The sequence below is a fragment of the Muscardinus avellanarius genome (genome assembly GCF_963383645.1).
Source record: "Muscardinus avellanarius genome assembly, chromosome: 16".
Lineage (NCBI taxonomy): Eukaryota > Metazoa > Chordata > Mammalia > Rodentia > Gliridae > Muscardinus > Muscardinus avellanarius.
The window spans coordinates 34,496,284-34,521,416 of NC_137802.1; the positions used below are offsets into that span (position 1 = coordinate 34,496,284).

The window sequence follows — 25,133 nt, forward strand, 5'->3', positions numbered from 1 at the left end:
ACCATTTGATGAATGGTTTGATGTTTCAGGCAAGGTGATAATACAATGGAGACAACCATTCTTAAAGTTATCTGGTTGTTTATATTTACAAATTCTATAGGAGAAGAATTGGCGGGCCCTTTGCAGCAGTATGAAGTTGGTCTGGATTGCGCTCAAGGTGGCTCTCTGCCTGCCGGCTTTCTGTCTGCTTTGTTGCCATGAATTTGAGAACTCGGTGCTAACAGTCCTGGGAAGGTGTGCAGGGTGTCGGGTTAGCATCTAAGATATGAATGGGAATTTGGTAAAATCAGATTTAAGAAAAAAATACATCAAAGATAGACATAACATACAAATAATATGAGGTCTTTTCTCACAACTTTACATTAGAAGAAAATTGCAAGTAAAACTATCAGTTTTCACCTTTCAGAATCCGAGAAATTCTTAATCTTGTTAAATGCTCCGTTTTTATCTTTTCTTTTTAGGTACTGGTGATTGAGCCCAGGGGCACTTTGTCTTTGAGCCCCCCCACCATCCCTTTTTTTATTTTAAAGCAGAGTTTCTCTACTTGCTGAGACTGGCCACGAACCTGTGGTCCTTTTGTCTCAGCCTCCCCAAGACTGGGATTACAAATGTGTGCCACCATTCCTGGTTCAAAATGTTCAAGTTTTACATTTTAACTCTGAAATAATTATTTACAAACAGGAAGTTGCACATACACACCTTTACTCCACTGCCTCCCACTTCACCCAAATGGTGACATATGTAGCCAAAGTAAAACACAACAGACACCATCATCATCATCATTATCATACTGTTAATATTTTTAGAGACTAACCCAGGGTCATTCTTCTTCTGAGGAACATATTTAGTCCTTTATTTATTTATTTTTATTTATTTTTTTTTTAATTTTATTTTATTGGTGCACTGTATTCATACATCATAGTGGGATACAAACTTTTGTAGACATACATGCACACATCGCCCAGTCAGCCCCCACCCGATCCCCACCCCATTCTCTCCCCATCCCTCCTTCCCATGCTTGGCTTAGTGGTTGACATCTAGTATTATAGCAATTTATCCAAAATTAAAAATGATAATCTCACATAACAATTTCATTTGTCTGATACCAAGCGTTTGATGATTTAAAGATAGCATTTCAATATTTCTTTTTGCTTTCTTTCTTACTAGAGCATATTTTTTTCTGTTTTTTTTAGGTGAAACTATCATATATTTATATATTTATTTTTCAGAAAAAAATCTATCCTAATATGGAATATGAATTCTAGATACCCAAAACGATCTTGAAAAAGAACAAAGCTAGCAGATATATATTTTCTGATTTCAAACCATATAAAGCTACAATAATTGAAACAGTGTAGTACTGTTCTAAAGGCAGATATATAGACCATTGGAGTTAAATACAAGCCTAGAGCTAAATTCTTCCCTATATTGTCAAGTTATCTTTGACAAGGTTTCCATGAACATTTGGTGGTGGAAATAATAATCTTTTAACTAAATATTGTTGAAAAATAATAATTACATGGAAAAGAATAAAATTGGACCTTTACCTAATCCCATATACAAGTATTAACTCAAAATAGATAAAAGACCTAAATATAAATCTTAAGACTATAAACTTTTAGGAGAAAATCTGGGTCATAAAACCTCACAACATTGAAATTGGCAGTGATTTCTTGGATATGATTTCAATGGAACAGGCAACAGAAGAATATACAAACTCCCTAAAAAATAAAAGAAAATATTGTATATCCAAAGACAATGTAAACAGAGTTAAAAGTTACTAATAGAATTGGATAAAATATTTCCAAATGCTATATCTGAAGGTATATTAATATTCCAACTAGAAATCCTAAAAATTAACAACAATAAAGGCAAACAATACAACTTAGAGATAGGTAAAAGACTAACATAAATAATGAATCTCCACAGATAACCAATCTTAGTTGTCTGTTGGATGGAAACTCTTGTTTCTCTGGTTCTGGTGAGTGTTACCTATTTTTTCTTTGTAGTTAATCTCTTTGAGTATTTTCTCTAGCGCTGGTTTTGAAGACATAAATTCCTTCAGTTTCTGTTTGTCATGGAAGCTTCTTTTTTCCCCATCTAATTTGACAGAAAGTTTTGCTGGATAGGAAATTTTTGGCTGGAAGTTGTTTTCTTTCAGAGTTTGGAATATGTTACTCCAAGTCCTTCTGGCTCTCATGACTTGGTTTGGGAAGTCTGGAGTGATTCTAATTGGTTTGCCTCTGAATGTCAGTTGGCCCTTTGTTTTTGTTGCCTTTAAGATTCTCTGCTTGGCTTCCACATTGGTCATTTTGACAATTATATGGCGTGGGGATCCTCTTCTCCGATCCTGTCTAAAGGGAGTTCTATAAGTTTCCTGGATCTGTGTATCAACCTGTTGCTCTATATTTGGAAAATTTTCTGCTATTACTTCCTTGAAGAGATTGTTGATCCCTTTGGTATCACTTTCTTTTCCCTCCTCTATTCCAATTATTCTTAGGTTAGCTCTCTTAAGATGGGCCCATATTTCTTCAATGTCAGATTCCTGCTGTTGGATATTTTTTTCTAGATTAGAAACTATGCATTCATTTTTGGATTGCTCATCTTCTAAGAGCGAGATTCTGTTCCCCATGTGGTCTAATCGGTTGTTTGTGCTTTGAATTGAGGCCTTTACTTCATTAATTGCATCCTTTATCTCTTTTTGGCTCTCTCTGAGTTCTTTTCGAAGCACCTCTATTATTTCTACAGTTATTTTCCTGATTTGATCTTCTAGAAATCTCTGATTTTCTGTTTTATCAGGTTCTGATGTTGTGGGGTTGTGCACATTCATTGCTCCAGTGTTATTCCTCTTTCCCATGATTTCGGAGGTTTGTGCCTTCTCTGGGTTCTTCCCTTGGGTCACTATGGCTTCACTTAAGGTGCTCTGGATCTCGAGTTTGTATTATCTCAGACCCCACTACTCCTTTACTGGGTTGTATCACAGAGTCTCCGACCCAGGGAGTCGATAGAGGCTGCTTTAAACTATGGGGGGTGCCAGGTTGCACGTTCTCCTATGGTGTGATATCTCTGCCACCACCAGTCCCTCACTGGGTCAAGTCCCAGGAGGCCCAATACTGCGATTTCTCCTCTGTGGCCCGCAATTTGACTCACTGTTCTTGAGTACGCAGATGTAGCTGTACTGGACTCGGTGAATTCACTGCTGCTGCCGCCGCCGGTGGCAATATGGCGCCTCTGCCACGCCCTCGGCCATGAGGCTGGCGTATTTTTTCTTCTCTGGTTTTGATTTCCACTCTGAATCCCTGCAGCGTGTGCTGAGCTCAGCCACTGGGAGCTTTAAATGCTGTCTGCGCCTGAAAGATCCCGCCTGGCTGTTCCGCAGCGGCTCTCCTGGCTTGCTGTAGCCGTCCGTTGAGTTCGCCGCTGCCGCCGGCAGTATGGCGCTGCTGCCGCGTCCTCGGGCGCGTGTGTCTCCTCTGTGGCCCTGAGCTCTGTTCTCAGTCCGCTTTCTCTCTGGAGCCTGGTGGTTTTTTTTTTGTTTTTCTGGTGATGGTGTTTTCTGGCTATGAAAGGCGCTCTTTTTGTGGTAATGGAGATTGGTTGTTAGCGGGACTCTTAAGCCCCGCTTTTCTCGGTCGCCATCTTCCCGGAAGTTCTTATTTTTTATTTTGAAATAAGATTTCACTAAGTTTCTAAGGGTCTCGGTAAGTTGCTGAGGCTGACCTTGAAATGGCAATCCTCCTGTCTCAGGCTCCCAAGTACTGGAGTGTGCACCAATGTGTTTGGCTCTAAAAATATTTTTAACACGAAAGATCAACAAAAGAGCAGACAGTTGGGACATTTTATATAATACATATATATATATATATATTTGGCTTTGTATACATAGAAAAATGAAGACATCCAACTATGTCAGCCAGGCGAGGCGGTGCATGCTTGTAATCCCACTACTTGGGGTGTTGAGACAGGAGGGTCACAGGTTCAGAGACAGCCGCAGAAATTTAGCAAGACTTTCAACAATTTATTCTCTGTTTCCAGATAAAAATAAAATATGGCTAGGGTATAGTTTGGAGGTAGAATGCCCCTGGGTTTAATTTCTAGTACAGGTAAGAAAAAAAGAAAAAAAAAGCTCACTATAATAGTTTTATTAGAACAATTATTAACATGTAAATAGCTGCTGGGCATGGTGGTGCAGGTGTGTAATCCCTGCGCTTGTGAGGCTGAGAAAGGATCGCACAGGTTTGAAGCCAGCCTCATCTACTTAGTGAGGCTCTCAGCAACTTAGTGAGACTCTGTTTCCAAATAAAATATAAAATATACGACTGGGAGTATAGCTCCGAGGTAGAAGGCCTCTGGGTTCCACCCCCAGCACCACAAAAATACTAAAAAACATGTAAACAGTTTACAATAGTGCCCCAACAAACATTAACCAAAATCTGTTCTGGTTTGGTGTTGCCATTTTATAATCCCAACAATTCCTAGGGTGAGACAGGAGGATTGTGGATTCGAGATTAGACTCAGCAAATTAGAGGCCCTGTTTCACAGTAAAACATAGCTGGGCTTGGTAGTGCATGCTTGCAATCTCAGTACTTGGGAGGCTGAGGCAGGCAGATCGTAGGTTTACAGCCAGCCAGCCTCTGCTTTTTAGTGAGGTCACATGCAACTTAGACCTTGTTTCAAAGTAAAGAATAAAAAATAAGACTGGAGTTGTAGCTCAGAGGTAGAACGCCTCTAGGGTCAATCTCCAGTACCAGAGAAAACAAAAACATTATGAAAAGGTCTCTAGAGTGTACCTGGATGTAGAATGTTCCAGGGTTCAACCCCCAGTACAAAAAATAAAATTAAAAAATGATAAAATTATGCAAAATGCTTTTTAAGCACAATGAAAATCAATAGCAATTAAGTTTAGGAAATCTCTACTTGGTAATAAAACAACACACTAATAAATAATGGGTCAAAGTATGAAGCTTAGTGACATTGGAAATTATAATTATACTTTTGAATGAAAATCGAACATACTGTATTTGGAGTCCAGGTGTAGTATCATATGGAGCTACCTTTTAAGCATTAAATTTTCATCATAGCAAAAGGAAATGATCTCAAATTAACAATTTAAGCTTTCCCTTTAATACATTATCTGACAAGCAAATTAAAATCAATATAAATAGTTGGAAGCAACAAATAGTAAAATATTGGAAAAAATGCATAATATTTAATTTTGTATTTATTATATTCTGTTTATTTTTCTGAATAGTGTTTCTTGAATCCCAGGTCCTCTGTGACTGAGCTACATTCTTCTTACCTTTTTCCTGCTGCACGGTCTGGCTACCTTGCCCAGGCTGCCTTAGATTTGGGGTCCTTCTCTGCAGGCTGTGCAGTAGCTGGGATTATAGGTGTGCTCTACAGCTGTAATTGGGTCTTTGAAAAGATAACACAATTGATGCATTTGTAGATAGACTGAAATTGAGTTTCTAGCCAGAGCAATATGACAAGTAATTTAAAACAGAAACATTGGAATTAAGTTATTTTAGACATTTTTATGTGGTAGCCTTTTGTAATGGCTTACTGCTATGTAACCTCATTGAACTGTACAGTTACAGTAGGAGACATCTGTGGTATGTAAATATACTTCTGTAAAGCTTTTAAACACAAAAGCAATATTTTTGTAATTATACATACTACTTTTTGGGCAAAATTTGCAAAGCAGTGGTAACTGATACGCAATTGATGAAGGTCATTTACCCTGTGTTTCAATGCATTTGCTTTATCTAACGATCACCTAGCAGAGTATTTGGCACCTAATGTTTTATTCAGCAATCATTTTTCAAAGGAAAAGTTAACATTGCCATATTAGGATTACTTTTTTAGTTTCTGTAAAATGAATTCTTTTATGTTTGAATATCATGATCCAATATTGTGATGGGTTTTCTTGAACATTTGGTAGGTAAAATATTTTTTTATTAATGGTTGTTAATATAGTAGCAATCGGGTAAATTTTATGATGTGTAAATTTTCTTTTATTGTACCTTTGAATGGTAGGGGAAAAAGAAAAGAAATTCTATAGGAGCGATAAAGCTATCTCTTCTATTATAGTTCTGCTTTTATAACTTGATAGTAAAATATGTTTATTGAATTGCAGCTGGGAGTTAAAGATCATCTTTTCTGCTTTAACATAAAAATCGTACTGAGTAGCCAGGTGTGGTGGCCCCCGATTGTAATCCAAGCATTTGGGAGGCTGAGACAGGAGGATCGTGGTTTGAAGACAGCCTCAGCTACTTACTGAGGCACTTTGCAAGTCAGTGAGACTGTTTCAAAAATAAGGAAAAAATAGGTTTGGGGTGTCCCTCAGAGGTAAAATGCCCCTCGGTTCCATCCAGAGTACTGCCCCCCCAAAAAAAAATCGTACAGAGTAAATACTGTATTCATTCTACTTCTGTTCATTTTGGTTTAATTAAGTTTTATATTTCTTTCTTATCATGTTCTCTTTCAGTAGGGGGCAACAATTTGATATTTTCAGCAGCCTATAAAACAGTAAAGACTATTTCCTATCCTGGAGTAAACCAATATTTGATTGCATTTCTAAATAATTTAAAAATATTTTTTGTCTTTTCTCCTCTTCTCCTATAATTGAATACATTAGTGTCCATGTCTAAGTCTCCTGTTGTTAGACTTTATCTGACTAGTTTATGCTGTATCTCCACATTGCTGCAGTGGGATTCTCAGGTTTCATTGATAAGAATAATGTTCCAGCAGAGTGGAAGCGTGTTGTGTGGCCTGAGAGACTGAGGCTTTGCCGTGTACAGTTAGCTATGCTGAGTTTGAGGTTCTAGCCCAAGCAATACGACTAGTAATGGAAAACAAATATTGGTCTTGTAGCTCCGTCACTGGTGAGAAAGCGCTCACCTCTGCTGCTCTCTCTCCCTTTTCTGAAGGTGCTGGTGAGCGAGGACTCCGACAGCGACGGCATCGTGGCCCACTTCCCTGCCCACGAGAAGCCAGTGTGCTGCATGGCTTTCAATAAAAGTGGTGAGAGTCTTGTCTTTGGTTTGCCATTTATCTCACAGGCTTTCCAGTTGAGCATTTTGGAAATGGAAATCATACGACGTGAAATTCGACTTTTATTCCGTGTCCAGTCGTATCAGCAATGTTAGTAGTGCTCTGTGATTGTTAAATCCATGAATGTAGAACACATGTATGTGGAAACAGTCTGAAACTATAGATTTACCCTCAGTAAAACAGTGAGTGAATGGTAGCAGTAGGTACGTGGTGCATTATGGTAGTGTTTGTAAGATAGTTATGCAAAATATTCAGTATACCCCACTAGAATATGAATGTGCCTGCGAGACAGCATTTTCTGTGTTCCTTGACGTGTTTATTTTGTGTGAGGGAATCGTACCCAGGGCCTTTCAACCTCTGAGCTACGACCCTCGCGTTTTTGTTGTTGTTTAGGGTCTTATTAAGTTTCTGAGGCAGATTTTTGAGCCAGTCATCATCCCATCTCAGCCTCTTCCACACTGGGATTAGAGCTGTGTGCCACCATGCACAGTGAGGTTTTCGATTTTTATTATTTTAAAGTTAGACCATTTTATAAGCTTATTTACCTTTATTTTTCCTTATTTTATTGATGATACTCTTTGTTTCCCTAGTGTGTTTAAGGATTGGATAACGACCTGTATCATTGTAATGTGGGATTCCCTTGTCCTCTAAACATTTTATTATGAAAAGTTTCAAAGAAAAATAAACTCAAAAAGTGGTCCAGTGGTCACCTGTGTACCACCCCCATTGGGCTTAAGCATAGTGTTGCTTTGGTCTGTTTTGGAGCTTTGTAATTGAGTACGTTTGTTACGATGAAGGTTGTAGAATGATGGTTTTTATTATTCTGCCACATTTCCTGCCTTTGTGTTAGTCTTCAGTAAAGAAGCCCTTCCTTCCTTCCTTCCTTCCTTCCTTCCTTCCTTCCTTCCTTCCTTCCTTCCTTCCTTCCTTCTTGCAGTGCTAAGGATAGAACCCAGATGCATTCTACCTCTTAGCTACAGCCCCAGCACTACTTTTATTCTTTATTTTGAAACAGGTTCTCACTAAATTGCAGAAGGCCTCATTAAGTAGCTGAGGCTGGCCGCGAACCTGCCGTCCTCCTTTCTCAGCCTCCCAAGTACTGGGATTGCAAGTGTGTGCCACCACGCCCATTGAAAGAGTTCTTTCATCAACAAGGAACGAATGAACCTCAGTTCCCTTGTATGTTATAATGGACAGAGGAATGCCTACTTTTTCCTTTTTTCCTTACTAATTTTCTTTAAAAGCTTAGTAAACATTGGTGGGAAACGAATTATTTAGTTATAAAAGTATTCTTTTTTGTGTATAGGACTGGGGATTGAATCGGGACATTCTACCTCTGAGTTTCACCCTACCCTGTTTCATTTATTTATTTTTGAAACAGTATTGCTAGGTTGATGAGAATCTCATGAGAGTTGCTGTGGCTGTCCTTAGACCTAGGATCCTCTTCTCTCAGCTTCCCAAGTACTGGGATTATCAGCATGCCATGCCAGCAGCAGTGAATTATTATTTTAATTTATTCTATTTTTGCAGTACTGGGGATGGAAACCAGAGCCATTCTACCTACAAGGTACACCCCCAGCTCTGTTTTTTATTCTTTTGTTTTGAAATAAGGTCTCACTAATTTGTGAAGGGCCTCACAAAGTACCTGAGGTTGGCTGAGAACCATGATCCTCCTGTCTCAGCCTCCCAAGTGCTGGGATTACAAGCAAGCAATGCACCACCACACCAGGCTGAAATGAATTATTTTTAAAAAATGTTTTGTTTTTAAATTAAAAGATAAAACTGGTGTGTCCCTTTAAGAGCTTATGTAGTTCTTCAAGATTACTAGTCTTCAGATCTTTCCCACTTGGCTTATATATCTCAGGAGCCTACCTTTTTATCTTATTTTAAAAAAATGACTATTTCATTTAAGTTGATGGAAAGATCCTATATTTTCCTCTTCTTTTCATCTTTTAATGGCAAGAGAGTACTACAGACACTTTGAATAATCTTTCTTGTAGTAATTAGTATTTTTCATGAAGAGATCAATTTGTAGTGATTGCTGATCACTGTGATTTATTTAATTAATATAGTCAGAGACTTAGTGAATTTCTCTGAATGTCGTAGGAATTAAGCTAAATTGAAAAAACACTCTGAACATTATGTCATCTGCAGCACTCCACTTAGGGAAGCCAGTATGACTCATTTTTATTTTCCATCTGTTATGTCAGATCTCATTTGTATTAGTGTATATTTTATATAATTCCACCTAGAGTGCATCTGACATTGGGAACTACATTTTCCTCCCTGTGAGCCTGAATTATAGGAAGAGCATAAAAGTTAATGTAAAGACTCTCATAGTCATTGCTGTCATTGTCAGTGTTCTATTAAAAATTATTTTATTTTTTTATTAGCATTTTGGTACTTGATTTGTTGACCGCACCACATTTGTGTTTATATGATAAGATTAAAATTAGCAATGGTTTCGCTTATTTTTCTGTTCCTAGAGCCCTAGGTTTACAGATGTGATGTAATTTATTTGTGATAATTGTTTGTTTAATGTTTCTTTCCTGTGTGCACCCCTTCTGTTCCTCCCAGTTAGGGATCAGATGTTTTTTATCTTTGTACATCTAGTGCCTTTCCTGGGCCTGAGTGTATTAAGAAACTCCCTGGATGAATTCTTTTGAACCCTTTTCCAACTATAGGTATCTCATTCTATACTATCTAAAATATAAATATGATATATTTTTTTTTACATAAATGTGACAAGTCAGTCCGGTACTTCATTTTTTTCTTTTCTCATTTTTCTATTGATAGAGAATTTTTATTCATAATAAATAAATAAGTAATATTTGTTTAATATTAAAATAAATAATATTTTTAATATTAATAAGTGAAATAATAAGTGAATAAACTTGACAGGGAATTTTCTGTTTCTAGAGCTATTTTGGAACTTATTCACTTTGAGATAATGCTTAGTGTTCAGTTTCCATATATTGAGTATATTTAATTGTTTCATATGCCAATGTATAAAGCTGTTTAATATATTTGGAAATAAATCTGGAGGAGGCTACTGAACCACAGAGGCTCATTAATTCTGAGTTAATACGTACAAATTTAATATAATTTATTTTAATTTTGTGATACTGGGGATTCAATCCAGGGACAGTCTACCTGCGAGCTACACCATAGCCCTATTTTATGTTTCATTTTGAAACAAGGTTTCATTTAATTGGGGAGGGCCTCACAAATTGCTGTGGCTGTCCTTGAACCTGTGATCTTCCTGTCCCAGCCCCCCAAGTACTGTGATTACAAGAGTGTACCACCACACCCAGCTAATACATGCTAATTTTAAAAGAAAAATTTTATCACGTATTACCTGTGCCTTTGAGCTTATGTGCTACAAGCATAATAAATGTTTTTGTATCATTTAACTTTCATTATGTAATTATCTAAATATCGCACTGCTAGAAAGTCATTGCAGAGCCTCTATATGTCATTCTGTCCATTTATATACATACATTAATATTTTATCTGAAATATTAATACTTTTATTGCTACTTGTAATTATGAATTGTAGTGAGTTTCAGCCTGTGCAAGTTTGTAATCCCTGTACTTGGGAGGCTGATACAGGAGGATCACAGATTCAAAGCCAGTTTTGGTAATTCAATGAGGCTTTCAGCAACCTGGTGAGGTCTTGTTTCCAAATAAGGAATAAGGAATTGGGCTGGGAGTGTAGCTTGGCTATAGAATGCTCCTGGGCTCTAGCCCCAATCTCAATGAATGAATGAATGAATGAATGAATGATAAGTTGCAGTGAGTTTCACCGGGATGCTAACGTACCTGCACACTGCACTTAGTGTTCTTTCCTCCACACCCCACCACCATCTTCCCTCCCGCCCATGGTAGTGAGGAGAGATACCTTAATATTGGAGGCAGCATTATTGAAGCTGTTGCCTTCATCCAACCTCCTATTTCCCCTCTTGTCCCTTTCCCTTGCACTATCCTACTGGTCTCTCTCTTCATTTTGTTTCTTATTTTCTCTGTAGCTCACCAACTGAGAGGAAAAAATAACCTTAACTTTTAGTGCGTCGTACTGGAGATCGAAGGCAGTGGCATTCTACCTCCAAACTCCATCCCAGCTCTATTTTATTTTTATTTTGAAACAGAGTCTTGTTAAATTGATGAGAGTCCCATTACTTGCTGAGATTGGGCTGAGATCCTCCTGCCTCAGCTCCAAAGTACTGGGATTATAAACCTGTACCACCACACCTGGCTGACCCTTGACTTTCTGAGACTGGCTTATCTCACTAAGCCTAAAATTCTGTAGCTCTATCCATTTTCCTGCAGATGAGATACTTTTGTTCTTTATGGCTGAATTGAAATCCTTTGTGTTTATATGAGAAATTTTCTTTATTCATTTTGTTGTTGAACGTTTGTTGCTTCCACAGGATGTTGAAACTTTTTCTTTCTTCCCCTCCTCATTCCTTCCCTCCTTCCTGAGCCCAGAGGCACCGTCTGTGACCTGGATCTCCAACCCTTTTTATTTTGAAGGAGGGTCTTGCTGAGTTGCTGAGTCCAGCTTCAAATCTGCAATCTTCCTGTCTCAGCCTCTCAAGTCCTATGATTACAGGTGTGTGCCACCATGCCTGACTATAATATCACATTTCTTAATAACCTTAGAAAATTTGTAGGGGAGGACTCAGAAGGAAAACAGATTAAAAAATACATCACTTTCTCCATAAAACATTTTTTCAAAATAAAAAGGGAGCTGGCTGGGGCATGGGACAGCACCCTCATGTAATCCCAGGTACTAGCACGTGCATACAGCATAGGTATGGGAACTCACGCCTGTAATTCCAGTATTGGGAGGCTGAGACAGGAGGATCACTGGTTTGAGACCAGTCTTAGAGCGGTAGATTCTTAGCAACCTAGTAAGACTCTTTCAAAACAAAAAATAAAAAGGACTGGGGGTAGAGCTTGGAAGTAGAATGCCACTGGATTAAATCCCCAAACACACACACACACACACACACACACACACACACACACACACACACTTTCCTAAATGACCAACAAATGAGTCCACTGTGCTTTATAATCAATTTCAAATATGCCCGTTTACCTTGTTCCACTCATTCAATCCATATTTAGTTGAGTAAAAAGCAAAGAATAATTTTTTTTTTTTTTTTTTTTTTTTTTGGTGGTACTGGGGTTCCTGGAAGCCCTTCTACCTCCGGGCTACACTCCCAGACCTATTTTTTATACTTTTTTTTTTATTTGGAAACAGGGTCTTCTAAGCCAGCGCGCGCGGCTGTCTTCGAACCTACGCATCCTCCTGTCTCTGCCTCCCAAGCGCGGGGATTACAAGCGTGCGCCACCACGCCCGGCTAAGAATAATTATTTTTAAGCTAATATCTTTTAGGTCTAAGTGTAATACTGATTACCAGTTTATTTTTTTGTTTTTTATACTTTTTAAAATTCAGAAATGGTCTCTTAAGCCAGCTCGGCTGGCTTTGAACCTGCGTAATTCTCCTGTCTCCGCCTCCCAAGCTCTGGGATTACAAACTGGGATTACACCACGCCTGGCTGATTACCAGTTTTCTATCTCTCTCTGTTTGTTTATTTTTTTAAAATCAGGGTCTCACTATGTTTTTAAGGCTGGGTTTGAACCTGTGACGCTCTTCTCTCAACCTTCTAAGTACAGGGATTACAGGCATATACCACTATTCCCTATGGCTGAATAACTTCTGAAAAACTTTTTTTTTAAGTACCCAACAGGTTACTGTTTATTTATCTACTGTACTTTATCCTTGATCCACATAGGGTTTTCCTTCCTAAGACCTTATTTACTTATTTGCATCATAACAGTAGATTGTATATATATAAGACCTATCTGCCTCATTAGTGGAATCACCAGGCAATGTTGAATAAAGACTTTGGTCAAGAGCCGATTTCCAATATATTCTGTTGAAATAGATAAAACCACCTGCGTGTTTTGGTCCATGCCTGTACTTGGGAGGCTGAGACTGGGGGATCACAGGTTCAAGACCAGGTTTAGCAACATAGTGAGACACTCAGCAACTTGGTGAGACCCTGTTTCCAAACAAAACAAAACAAAACAAAAAGAAAGAAAGAAAAGGGGTGGAGTATAACTCAAAGTTAAAATGTTTCTAGGTTCAATCCCCAGTTCCACATAAGACACAAGAATTTCAAAATGTATTAACCCTGTAATAGTTCTTCATGTTTGTTAAATGGTATTTTCATAGTGTATGTAATATAACTAAGTAGTACTTGCTAGAATAGTTTCTGCAAGTTTAGTGAAGTTCACTTAGGTATGTATGTATGTATGTATGTATGTATGTATGTATGTATTTATTTATTTATTTATTTATTGGTACTGGGGTTCCTGGAAGCCCTTCTACCTCCAGGCTATCCTCCCAGACCTATTTTATACATTTTTATTTGGAAACACGGTCTCTTAAGCCAGCGCAGCTGGCTTCGAACCTGTGCGATCCTCCTGTCTCCACCTCCCAAGCACAGGGATTACAAGCGTGCGCTACCACGCCCGGCTTCTTAGGTCATATTTAAACAGGCAATTCTTATTGTTTTAAAAGTCGATCTTCCTAAAGGTGTGTGTAGTACTGTTATACTCAAGAGTACAGTATCGATAAATTATTCCTTTTGGAAAAAATAGGATATTAGATGACAGTTTTACAATAGAAATCATGTACAAACCAGACCTGTGTCTACCTTCTGCAAAATGGTAAAAATTCTCTAAGATGAACTTGATTTGAGAACACTGCAAAGAGAGGTAGAAACGGGGCAGGTGAAGGCTGCCTGCCTCACATGCAGGGGCATGTGCGGGGTCTCTTCAAAAAGCAGCGAGGGGTTCCATTGCATTAAGTGAAAACTTCTAGATCAGCTGCATGCAGTTCGTTTTGTAGTTTCTTTTTCCCATTCCTGTGTATCATCTGTAACTCCTTTTTTTTTTTTTTTTTTTTTTTTGTGGGTCTGGGGACAAAACCCAGGGACATTCAACCACCAAGCTACACCCCAGCCCTACTTTGTATTCTTTATTTTGAAACCGGGTCTCACTAAGTTGCAAGGGGTCTTAGTAAGTAGCTGCGGCTGCAAACCGTTATCCTCTGGTCTCAGCCTCCCGAATACTGGGATTACAAGCGTGCACCGCCACGCTTGGGTACAAACATTTTTTAAAGAACTTTTTTTGTTTGGCTAAATTAATAAATGTTTTTGGGGAAGAAGTTTTAGGTTTATAGCAAAACTGAGTAAAAAGTACTGAATTTGCATAGAACAACTTTCCCTGCATTGGTACAATGTTTTTCACCATTTACATCCTGTACCACAGTGGAATATTTGTTAAAGGAATGGATAAACCACTTCCACACATCACCACCACCGTCCACAGCTCACATTAGGGTCCTCTCATGGTATTGCACATTCTGTGGGATTTGAGATCAGATCGTGTGTGTGTGTGTGTGTGTGTGTGTGTGTGTGTGTGTGTTGTTGTTGTTGTTGTTGTTGTTGTTGTAATATTATATGTAATAGTTATGGCCCTAAATATCTTTTATGAAATTTGGGGCTTTTTAGCTGTTACTCCTTAAAACGTTTTTTTCTGCTTTTCCTTTCCTTTGGGGACTCCAGTTCCTTGGAAGATGGCATGCCCCTCATGATGTTCCCTGTTTTCAGATGCTCTGTTTATTTTTCTTCATCCTTTTTTTCTTTTTTCAAGTTAGATCTTTTCACGTGACTTACTTTCGTGTTCAGCAGTTCTCTCCTCTCGTAGTTTAGCTCTGGTTTTCCAGCCCTTTTCGAGACCTTTTTCATTTCAGTTATTGCTTTTTTTTTTTTTTTCCTGTAGTATCAGGGATTGAACCCTGGGGCATTCTACCTCCAAGCTACACCCCAACCCTACTTTTGAGTCTTTTTATTTTTAAAACAGGGTCTCACTGAGTTGCAAAGGGCCTGGCCAAGTAGCTGAGGCTGTTCTCTAGTCTCCGCCTCCCGAATGCTGGGATAACAATTGTGTGCAACCACACCCAGCTTTTTTTTTAAACTAGGTATTGAATCTAGTGAATTCTACCTCTGAGATACACCCCCAGCCCCCCCTTTTTTTTTTTTTTTAAAATTTCAACTCCTATTTATATTTGTTACTGTTTTGGGGTTATGCCTTTATCTGTCCTCTATTTGATGTGATCTTTCTTCATACTTAGTTTTGGTGTTTTAGAGATGCTTTTTCTGAGTTATCAACATTCGGTATTCTCACTATTTTTAAGTTCTATATATTCTAGATACAGGTTCTCTCTCAGATATCTATGTGGTTTGCAAATATTTCCGACTAGTAAGAACTTTGTCTTTCTGTGTACTTACCCCAGAGTATTTTTAAAAAATACTTTTTACTTTTTGATAAATTCAGTTTACTATTTTTATTTTATAGATCATGATTTTTCTTGTTGTGAATAAAACATGTTCAATCTCGGTCCTGATGATTCTGTCCAATGTAATCCTCTAATACTTTAATGGTTTACATTAAATCTATCATCTATTTTGAGTTAATTGTTATAAATCATGTCAGTTTTAGATTGTGGTTTCTTTTCTTTGTATAGCTGTTTGATCCTGCATCATTTTTTCAAGACTGTCTTCGATTCAACTTCCTTTTTTTAACCCCTTGAAAAGTGGCATTGTGATGTGAGCTATTTCTAGTTTCCTTTAAGAATGTGAATCCTTTTAGCTTTTCATCTGCCTGGGCATATCTGTATTTTGCCTAAATTTGAAGGGATATTTTCACTATACTTTTGACTTCATTGGTGTCAGCTGTCTTCCTTTGCGTTGTGACCCTGGCTGTGCTAGTTGTGTATCTGTTGTTTGGTTGGGAGCAGTTACACCATGTGCGCTGTGTCCTATTCTATCAGGCAGATTGCTGTACCAGTAAGTTCTCCATGCGTTCCCTAGTCTGCCTCCTCCTTCCTCTTGCCACCATTTTAGAAGTGAGAACAGCTCCTTTTTAAAATATTTTTTTTTAAAAACTGAACTTTCAAACAATTTTCTTTTTGTGGTACCGAGGGTGGAACCCAGGGATTTTCCTACCTCCAGGCTATGTTCTCAGACCTATTTACCTATTTTTTTATACTTTATTTGGAAACAGGGTCTCACTGAGTTGCTGAGAGCCTCACTAAGTAGCTGAGTCTGGATTCAAACCTGTGTGATCCTCCTGTCTCAGCCTCCCAAGCACGGGGATTACAAGCTTGTGCCACCACGCCCGGCTCCAAACAGATTTTTTAAAACTAAAATTTTATTGTCACGACGGAGCAAGAACAGTAGTCTCTTTAAGCTGACATAACAGCAAATTGTTTACTAGGCGGCTTGATTTGCAGACATGTCTGCCCCCACACCCGGAACAAACACAGTTCTTTTTTTTCCTGTACTGGGAATGGATCCTAGGGGCATTCTACCTCTGAGCTACACCCCAGCCCTCTTTTTTTAGTCCTTTTATTTTTTGAAACAGGGCCTCACTGAGTTGTGAAGGGCCTCACTAAGTAGCTGAGGCTTTCCAGAAACGTGATCCTGTGGTGTCTGCCTCCCGAGTGCTGGGATTAGAGCGTATGCTACCACGCCTGGCCACAAACACATTTCTAAAGTCTTGAAGTGCATAAAGTTACAGATAATTATGATTCTGGGACGTACTTCCTTTCTGTCTTGTAGATAGCCACCTTCTTTGTGTGTCGCATGTGTGTGTGTGTGTGTGTGTGTGTGTGTGTGTGTGTGTGTGTGTGTGTGTTACTGGGGATTGAACCCCAGGGGCATCCTATCTCTGACCTATACCCCGAGCATTTACCTTTTTTTTAAATTTATTTTGAGACTGGATCTTATCAAGTTACCACACTGGTCTTGATCGTGTGAACCTTCTGTTTCAGCCTCCCAGGTATTGGTGTTGCAGGTTTGCCATCGTGCTGGTGCTTCTGTGTCCTTAAATGGCCTTTCCTCTGCCCAGCATGGTGGTGCACACCTGTGATCTCAGGAGGATGAAACAGGAACATTTTAAGTTTGAGTATAGCTTTAGCAACAGACTCTTAGCAACCTCTGAGACCCTGGTTTTAAAAATAAAATAAAGCCAAAAAAATGGCTTGGAATGTAGTTCAGAGATAGAATGCCTCTGGGTTCAAGCTCCAGCATCACAAATAATAACAATAATAAAATAAATAAAATAAAAATGAAAAGAGGCCTTTTCTCAATGTGGGCTCCTGGTTTGGGAGGAGACAGAGATATCAGGGCCCCATCTGTATGACCTCATTTAATCCTAATTTTATCCTTAGAGGTCCCATCTCCATATACCTGCAGTGGGCGTCAGGGCTTCAACAGAGGAGTCTCAGTAGGTTCAGACGTTCAGAAAGCACAGTACAAATGAGAATCATTCTGTTATTCTTTGTCTTGACAAAGCACTCGTTTGACATCTCAACTTTAGGCTATTTTTAAAGTATGGTTGCTCTGTTTTACCTCACATTTACTTACATTTTTAGAAAATAAAATATTTAAGCCGGGCGTGGTGGTGCACACTTGTAATCCCCACGCTTGGGAGGTGGAGACAGGAGGATCACGCTGGTTCGAAGCCAGCCGTGCTGGCTTAAGAGACCCTGTTTCCAAATAAAAATATAAAATAGGTCTGGGAGTGTAGCCCGGATGTAGAAGGGCTTCCAGGAACCCCAGTACCACCAAAAAAAGAAAATAAAATATTTAATAACAAATGTTCAAGTTTAATGATGTTTTCTTCAGCACAGCCCATATTTCTCCTTATATTGTCCCAATCTGATTTAACCTGGTGCCAATATATTGTTTCAACCCGGTGTCCAACATTTTTTTTTCCAACCTGTATCCATAGTAGATATCTAATTTTTTTTTTCCATGCTTGTGATCAGACCCAGGGTCTCATGCATATTAGGCAAGTATTCTACCACAGAGCTCCATGCCTAGCTTATTTTAGAGATATTTAATTCCATATGAATATGAACATATTCATATGGAATTAAATATTTGAGCACATTTCATTTTGTGCCTGGCTAACTCTTATCCCTGAGTTCCATCCTAAATACGATTTAAGAAAACTTCCTTGATCCTAAAAAAATATCATGCTCCTTTTCCTCCCTCACTTTTCCATTTAAAGAGTTAAGTTACTTATCTGCTTGGTCCATCTTCAGTGTCATTTTCTACAGTTCAATGAGGGCCAATGATGGTTTTGAAAATAATGCAGAACATATTATGTGACCTCAATATACATTAGTCATTGTTTATTTTACCTATTTTCATTGTATTTTTTATGTGTACTAGGGGTTTAACACTGGGCCTCCTACATGCTTGTCAAGTCCTCAACCACTAAGCTACATCCCCTGTCCTTCTTTTTAATGATCAACAGGGCCTCGCTCAGTTGCCCAGGATGGCCTTGAACTTGCAGTTCTCCTGTCTATGCCTCCCAAGTAGCTGGGATTACAGGTGCACAACACTGTGCCTGGCCATTTGGTACCCAGCTGTTTTTACTCTTACTAGCCTCCTTCATTTTAGTTTTTCTTTTCTTTCCTTTTCTTTTCCTTTCTTTTCTTTTCTTTTTTTTTTTTTTTTGTGGTACTGAGGTTCCTGGAAGCCCTTCTACCTCCGGGCTACACTCCCAGACCTATTTTTACATTTTTATTTGGAAACAGGGTCTCATAAGCCAGCGCGCGCGGCTGGCTTCGAATCTGTGCGATCCTCCTGTCTCCACCTCCCAAGCGCGGGGATTACAAGCGTGCGCCACCACGCCCGGCCTCATTCTAGTTTTTCATTAACACTAATCAAACTTTCCGTCAGGGTGTTCTCCTAAGGTGGAACCTTTAATTTTGTCCCCAGGTTTTAGGCCAAATATGCTCACATACTTGATACGGAATGAATTTACAGTGAATAATTATGTTAACTTATTTCATTGGATTTTTCTCATAAAAGGCCCTAGCAGGGCAGAGGTGATTTTTTAGATTTAATTATTCATTTGTGCAACAAAACGAAGCCATTTCTAAAGTGTGCTTTTAGAAAGAATTGTCTTCCTCTCTAAATGGTGTGGGTGATCCATGGTGGCTGTATTAACTATAGATCTGTGTCTTCATAAGTAAGGTTTTACTTTAGACATAAGAACAATAGTTGGGAAACCGCGAAAGAGAAGTCTATTATGTTAAAAATTGGAAACAAGCTGGGCGTGGCAGCACACGCTTGTAATCCCCGCGCTTGGGAGGCGGAGACAGGAGGATCATGCAGGTTCGAAGCCAGCCATGCTGGCTTAGGAGAGCCTGTTTCCAAATAAAATATTAAATAGGTCTGGGAGTTGAGCCTGGAAGTAGAAGGGTTCCATCCCCAGTAACACACACACACACACACACACACACACACACACACACACACACACACACACACACACGAGAAATCCTTCACTCTCTGCAATGAGCCTGCCATTTCTAAAGGAGACCCGATGTCTTTAGTTCAGTCAGTTATTGATCTGCTTCCCAGAGGCGCTACTTTTGCCAGCTGAGGTGCTGGGAGCTGTGAAGTGCGACACATCTACATTTTAAATAATTACCCTCCCTGGCAGGGAAATTGCTTTTCCATCCATTAATGAGAGGAAAATGAACATGGAGTCTCTAGTAAAACAGACTGAACATGTGCCCTTCTGGATGCGTGGCTGCATCTTTAACAGAGTTGGAATTCTTGTGACTTACATGCCATGTATTAAAAGGTGATGGTGGTTCTCTGTTAATCTTTAAAGTTTAAATTGGATTATTTTGCATAAAAATATTTCTGTTGATCACATCACATCACAGCATCATAAAAATACTTTGTCTTGATTTTTGCCCACATCTATAATGTCCCACAGATTTATAGAGTAGTATGGGGAGATTTCCATCTGACCTCTTCTGGTTTGTCACTGATGTCTCCAGTGGCAGTCATCATCAACAGGGTCAAGAATGCTGGAAAAACGTGCTGTGCTTTATTCTAGAAGGAGCTGTTTCTGTTATAGGTTGGTAGTTGCTCCTGTTTCATCATTTTTTAAGGTGCTGTCTTACGCATTAGAATAATTTGTGGAGAAATAGTTGACTTTGCTGTCTGTTCACTCTGGCATTGTAATTATATTAGAATTAGGCTGTATATATCTTTTCTTTTCTTTCTTTTTTTTATGTGATACTGGAGATTGGCCCAGGGGCATTCTTCTTCTGAACTATACCCTCAGCCCCATTTTATTCTTTTTCTTTGGAAACAGCCTTCACTCATTTGCTACTTTGCCAAAACTGGGTCACCAACCTGTGATCCCCTGGTCTCAGCCTCCCAAGCACTGGGATCATGGGTGTGTGCTGCCAGGCCCAGCTTAGGTGAATCTTTTTTAGGGACAGCTTACCACTAAATACAGCAGGAACAGTGCCGGTGCCTACAATGCTATTTTTTTTGAAACAACAACAAATAAAGAATAGCATTCCATTTAATCAAATGAAGTAATAAGAGATAAATTTAAATATTTCTTCATGAGCGGGAGAGCCCACAAAGGCACAAATATGCAGACCTTGGTGAAAGTCCTGATGCAGGTCTGTGCCCTCCTTTCTCAGTAAGTGAGCAGCCCTGCCCCTTCCTGCCACCACAGCACTCTGGAGTGGCTGAGCCCATGGGCTCAAGTAAGGCTGCATTAATTTAATACAATTTCAACCCATACATTGAAATACTATGTGAAGAAAATATACTCACGCCGGGCGTGGTGGCGCACGCTTGTAATCCCCGCGCTTGGCTGGCATAAGAAACCCTGTTTTCAAAAATAAAATAGGTCTGGGAGTGTAGCCCGGAGGTAGAAGGGCTTCCAGGAATCCCAGTACCACTACCAAAAGAAAAAAAAAAAAAAAAAGAAAGAAAGAAAGAAAGAAAGAAAATATATTCATAATAATATGGCTATCTTCAACAGATACTGCATAAGTACTTAAAGTAATATAAATGTAGCATTATACTTCTACAAAGGTAGGATATTTGTAGCCATCTACAAACTTGTAAAAAGAGCTAAGCTTTGCTCCATCTTTTGTTATGAGTATAAGCTTCCAGTTGGTAAAGTAGTGCAGGGACCAGTAGTGGCTGTCCCTGCCCCTTGCTCTTCTCCAAAACCCTGCCCTCCCTCAGCCGGAACTTGGTCCCTGGTCTCATTCAGAGTGGTCTGTTTTCTTACCAAAATGCAAATATTTTGAACATTACTCTGAAAACAGCCCAAAGATGTCTCCAGGATGCACACATTTCATGGGAAATTTATGATGTACAAAAAGCAGGGGAGCCGGGCGCGGTGGTGCACGCTTGTAATCCCCGTGTTTGGGAGGTGGAGACAGGAGGATCGCGCAGGTTCGGAGCCAGCAGGCTGGCTTTAAGAAACCCTGTTTCCAAATTTAAAAAAAAAGTATAAAAATAGGTTTTTGAGTGTAGCCCGGAGGTAGAAGGGTTTCCAGGAACCTCAGTACCACCAAGAAGCAGGGGACCTGTAGGTGTGAGCCATTGGGGATTGTGAGTGGGTGCAGGAATATGATCAGAGGCTAAAAAAAAGAGCAAGAGAAAACGTGTGGTCATCTCCTCGACATGGATGAAAAGTATCATTATACTTCTATGTATCTGAAGTCTAAAACATGATATCTAGGATGCTAGGGATAAGTATTATCTTTTTTTTTTTTTTTTGTACTGGGAATGGAACTCAGGAGCATTCCATCTCCAAGCTATAGCTCCAGCCCTATTTTTTATTCTTTATTTGGAAATAGGGTCTCACTGAGTTGCAAACAGCCTTACTAAGTAGTAGCCGAGGCTGTCCGTGAACCGCGATCCGCCTGCCTCAGCTTCCTGAATGCTGGGATTATGAGCATGCACTTTTTTTTTTTTTTTTGTACTGGGGATTGAACCCAGATTCCCTATTTTGTGTTATTTTGAACAGTGTCTCACTAAATTGTGGAGGGCCTCACAAGTTGCTGAGGCTGGCGGTGAACCTTTGATGCCTTTGTCTCAGGCTCCCAGTTACAGCCATGTGTGGCATCACACCCATCTTTTATTTTTTATTTTGAAAGAAGGATCTCAATGAGTTACTGAGGGCCTTACTATGTTGCTGAGGCTGGACTTGAACCTGTGATCCTCCTATCTCTCCTCTGAAGTACTGGAATTACACCTTGCATGGCTGTGCAGTATTCTTAGGGTGCAACAGTATTCAGAAATATAAATAAATGAATGAGTTCCTGTTAATTGCAGCCAATAGGCTTAGAAAATAGTGCGTTATTGCACTTGTACTAACTTCTAAGGCAGGTGATATTAACTCATTATGATAGAAAGTCAAGTGGTGGTTGGGGCTCATGGAGAGGTGAGCTACAAGTGGGTGCAAGGGAACTTAGATATTTTTAATCTCAGTTTTATTTCTAGCTACATAGATATACTTGTAAGATTCAACAAACTCAATGCTTAAAATGAACACATTGATTGTGTATTTTGACATATGACAAGAAATATATACAGTCACATGGAGAGAACCGAAATAAATGTATACTACTTTTCCAAATGTTTATTTCATAAATAAACCTAATGAAAACAACAAATATTATTGAATGTGAACAAAGATATCCCTAAGCCTAAAATATTTTTGATTCACAGTAAAATAAAAGAACTCAATAAATATTACTAAGACAATTTCTGTCTGCTACAGTGCAGGAGGATATATATAAGTTAATATAAATAAATGACTTAAAACTCTTCCACATGGGCCATCGAAGGGCCAAGCTACCTATTTTTGTTTTAATTTAAGTTTGTTATAGGTATATACAACGTTAGGAAGGGATCAAGTAAATCGTGTCCTTTGTTTTATTTTGGTAAAGTTTACTTCAGTACCTTTAACCGGATGTTATGTAACGTGTTTCCCAAGATCTGTTCAGTCTGGGTTGGGGATGTAGCTCAGTGGAAGAGCTCTAGAGTAACATGCACCAAGCCCTGTTTTCTGTCCTCAGTACTGAAAAAATAAAAGTAAGAAAGAAAGAATTAAGTAAAGTTAAATTGTATATGATCAAGTACAAACTGGACTCTCAAAGTCCAAGAAATACATTGATGAGTCTATTAACAGCATCTTGGAGTAGCCTAAGAACTGTGCTTCTGTACGCCTCAAGAAAAGTACTCATATTCAACTTGAATGTTTTAGCAATCAGACTGTAGAAGCTATACTGTTACTAGGGTTTTATGTAACCAAATTTGATTAAAGTGCCGGGTGTGGTGGCGCAAGCTTGTCATCCCAGTACTTGGGAGGCCGAGACAGGAGGAACCCACAGGGTGGAAGCCAACATCGCTATTCAGTTAGGCTTTTGTATCTTTGTTTTCATGTTTACAATGTTGATTATATAATATTGTGTTTGTATTTATGTATGTATCCATTGCAAGGTATTACAAAAATACTACAATATAAAATTCTTTTATGAGTGACACAGTCTAAATTCCTGTCAATATCTGTTTGGCCCCGTGTATCGGTGCTCATGCCTCTTTTTGGAAGAGTGTGAATAACTGGCAATTTGTCGTGCAGTTCGCATGTAGCAAAGCTGCACTGGGCGCATGATAAAGAACCACACAATTAGATGGGTGTCAGAAATAGGATATGGGAAAAAGGACAAACCTCTTCAAGTTTCCAAGATTTTACAGCGTGTGCCCAGTGCAGCTTTGCTACTCTTTAATTTCGCTTTTTGGTCTAACCAGCTGACGCCCAGTTGAAAAGACTTATGGTCTTAAGAGGCCGCAAGAGACTTAATGTTCATTCTGCAGCTGCCTGGGGGTTGGAGAACTCTGTGTACCATCAGCAGCTTCAGGCTCCACCCGCTAACACGGACACTCATCTATCAAACCTGAGGTTGAGAGTGAGGGAGAGGAAGCTTCCAGATAAACATACAGCCATGCCTAAACAGCTAATCACTCCAGGCTTCCGCTTCCAGGCCCTATAATTAGAAGTCCTTCTTTTCCTTGTATTCCCAGATGACGCAAGTGCTTCTGTGGCTTGGCACCTCGTCCGGGACGTGGGCTTGGTTTATGGCCAGGCCAGAGTCTGGGTTAGTCTTCTGATGCGGCATAAATAGGTCCCAGGCCACAGTCTACTTCAGTACAAGTTTTTCCTTTTATGTATATGTGCTTTATAAGTGATGTTCTAGAAGAAAGAAACACCATTTCCTCAACAGAATGTGTGCAGAAGAGGAAATGGTAAATTAAAACACAGGAGTATGCAGTTCTTTACTAGCTGTCTGCTTTTTTCTGCTTTTTTCATTTTTTAAGTATTATTTTAAATGTTTTATGGAAAAAGTAAACTCATTAGTGGGTTATGGAAGCCACATGTACATGGAGGAGTCGAGGAAGTAACCATTTGAGATGCACCACATGAATGATAATAGGTGCACATTTTCAGTGGGCTTTGCATAACAATTAGACAGATATTAATGACATTTTGGGGGAGGGTTACTAGAGATTGAACCCAGGGGCATTCTAACCTCTGATCTACATCCCCAGTCCTGTTTTTATTTTGAAATGGTCTAAGTTGTGGAGGGCCTCCCTAAGTAGCTGAGTCTGGCCTTGAACCTGTGATCTTGTCTCCGTCTCCCAAGTACTGGGATTACAAGCATGCGCCATCAAAAAATAACAGGGAAATAATAGCTATTTTTGCCCAGCTTGTTCTTAGAAGCCAGTATTATACTGATTCTAAAACTAGATCAGCCTAGGCTCAAGCAAGGGACGTGCCTATGCTAAATACCCTGAGTAGAGTGTTAACCTAATATGGCTAACCTATATGAATCAGAGCTTCATGTTGTATATCATAAACATGAACAGATACTGTCATTCAGAAATAACGCAGCAGCGTATGATAAAAAGCAATTTGGCCCTGGGGCGTGATGGGCACGCTTGTCATCCCCACGCTTGGGAGGCGGAGACAGGAGGATTGCGCAGGTTTGAAGCCAGCCGTGCTGGCTTAAGAGACCCTGTTTCCAAATAAAAATATAAAATAATAGGTCTGGGAGTGTAGCCCGGAGGTAGAAGGGTTTCCAGAAACC

At 39.2% G+C, this 25,133-nt stretch overlaps 1 protein-coding gene across 6 annotated transcripts in view; it reads left to right on the top strand.

Annotated features, from left to right (window-relative positions):
- Window positions 1–25,133, top strand: part of BCAS3 (BCAS3 microtubule associated cell migration factor) — a gene marked incomplete at both ends in the record, with an annotated part of 624,117 nt that overhangs the window by 148,233 nt on the left and 450,751 nt on the right. For all 6 annotated transcript variants that reach the window (XM_080712926.1, XM_080712928.1, XM_080712927.1 and 3 more), the window contains one exon: window positions 6,930–7,023. In XM_080712926.1, the coding sequence (XP_080569052.1) occupies window positions 6,930–7,023 (94 nt within the window). The remainder of the gene's footprint in view (window positions 1–6,929; window positions 7,024–25,133) is intronic.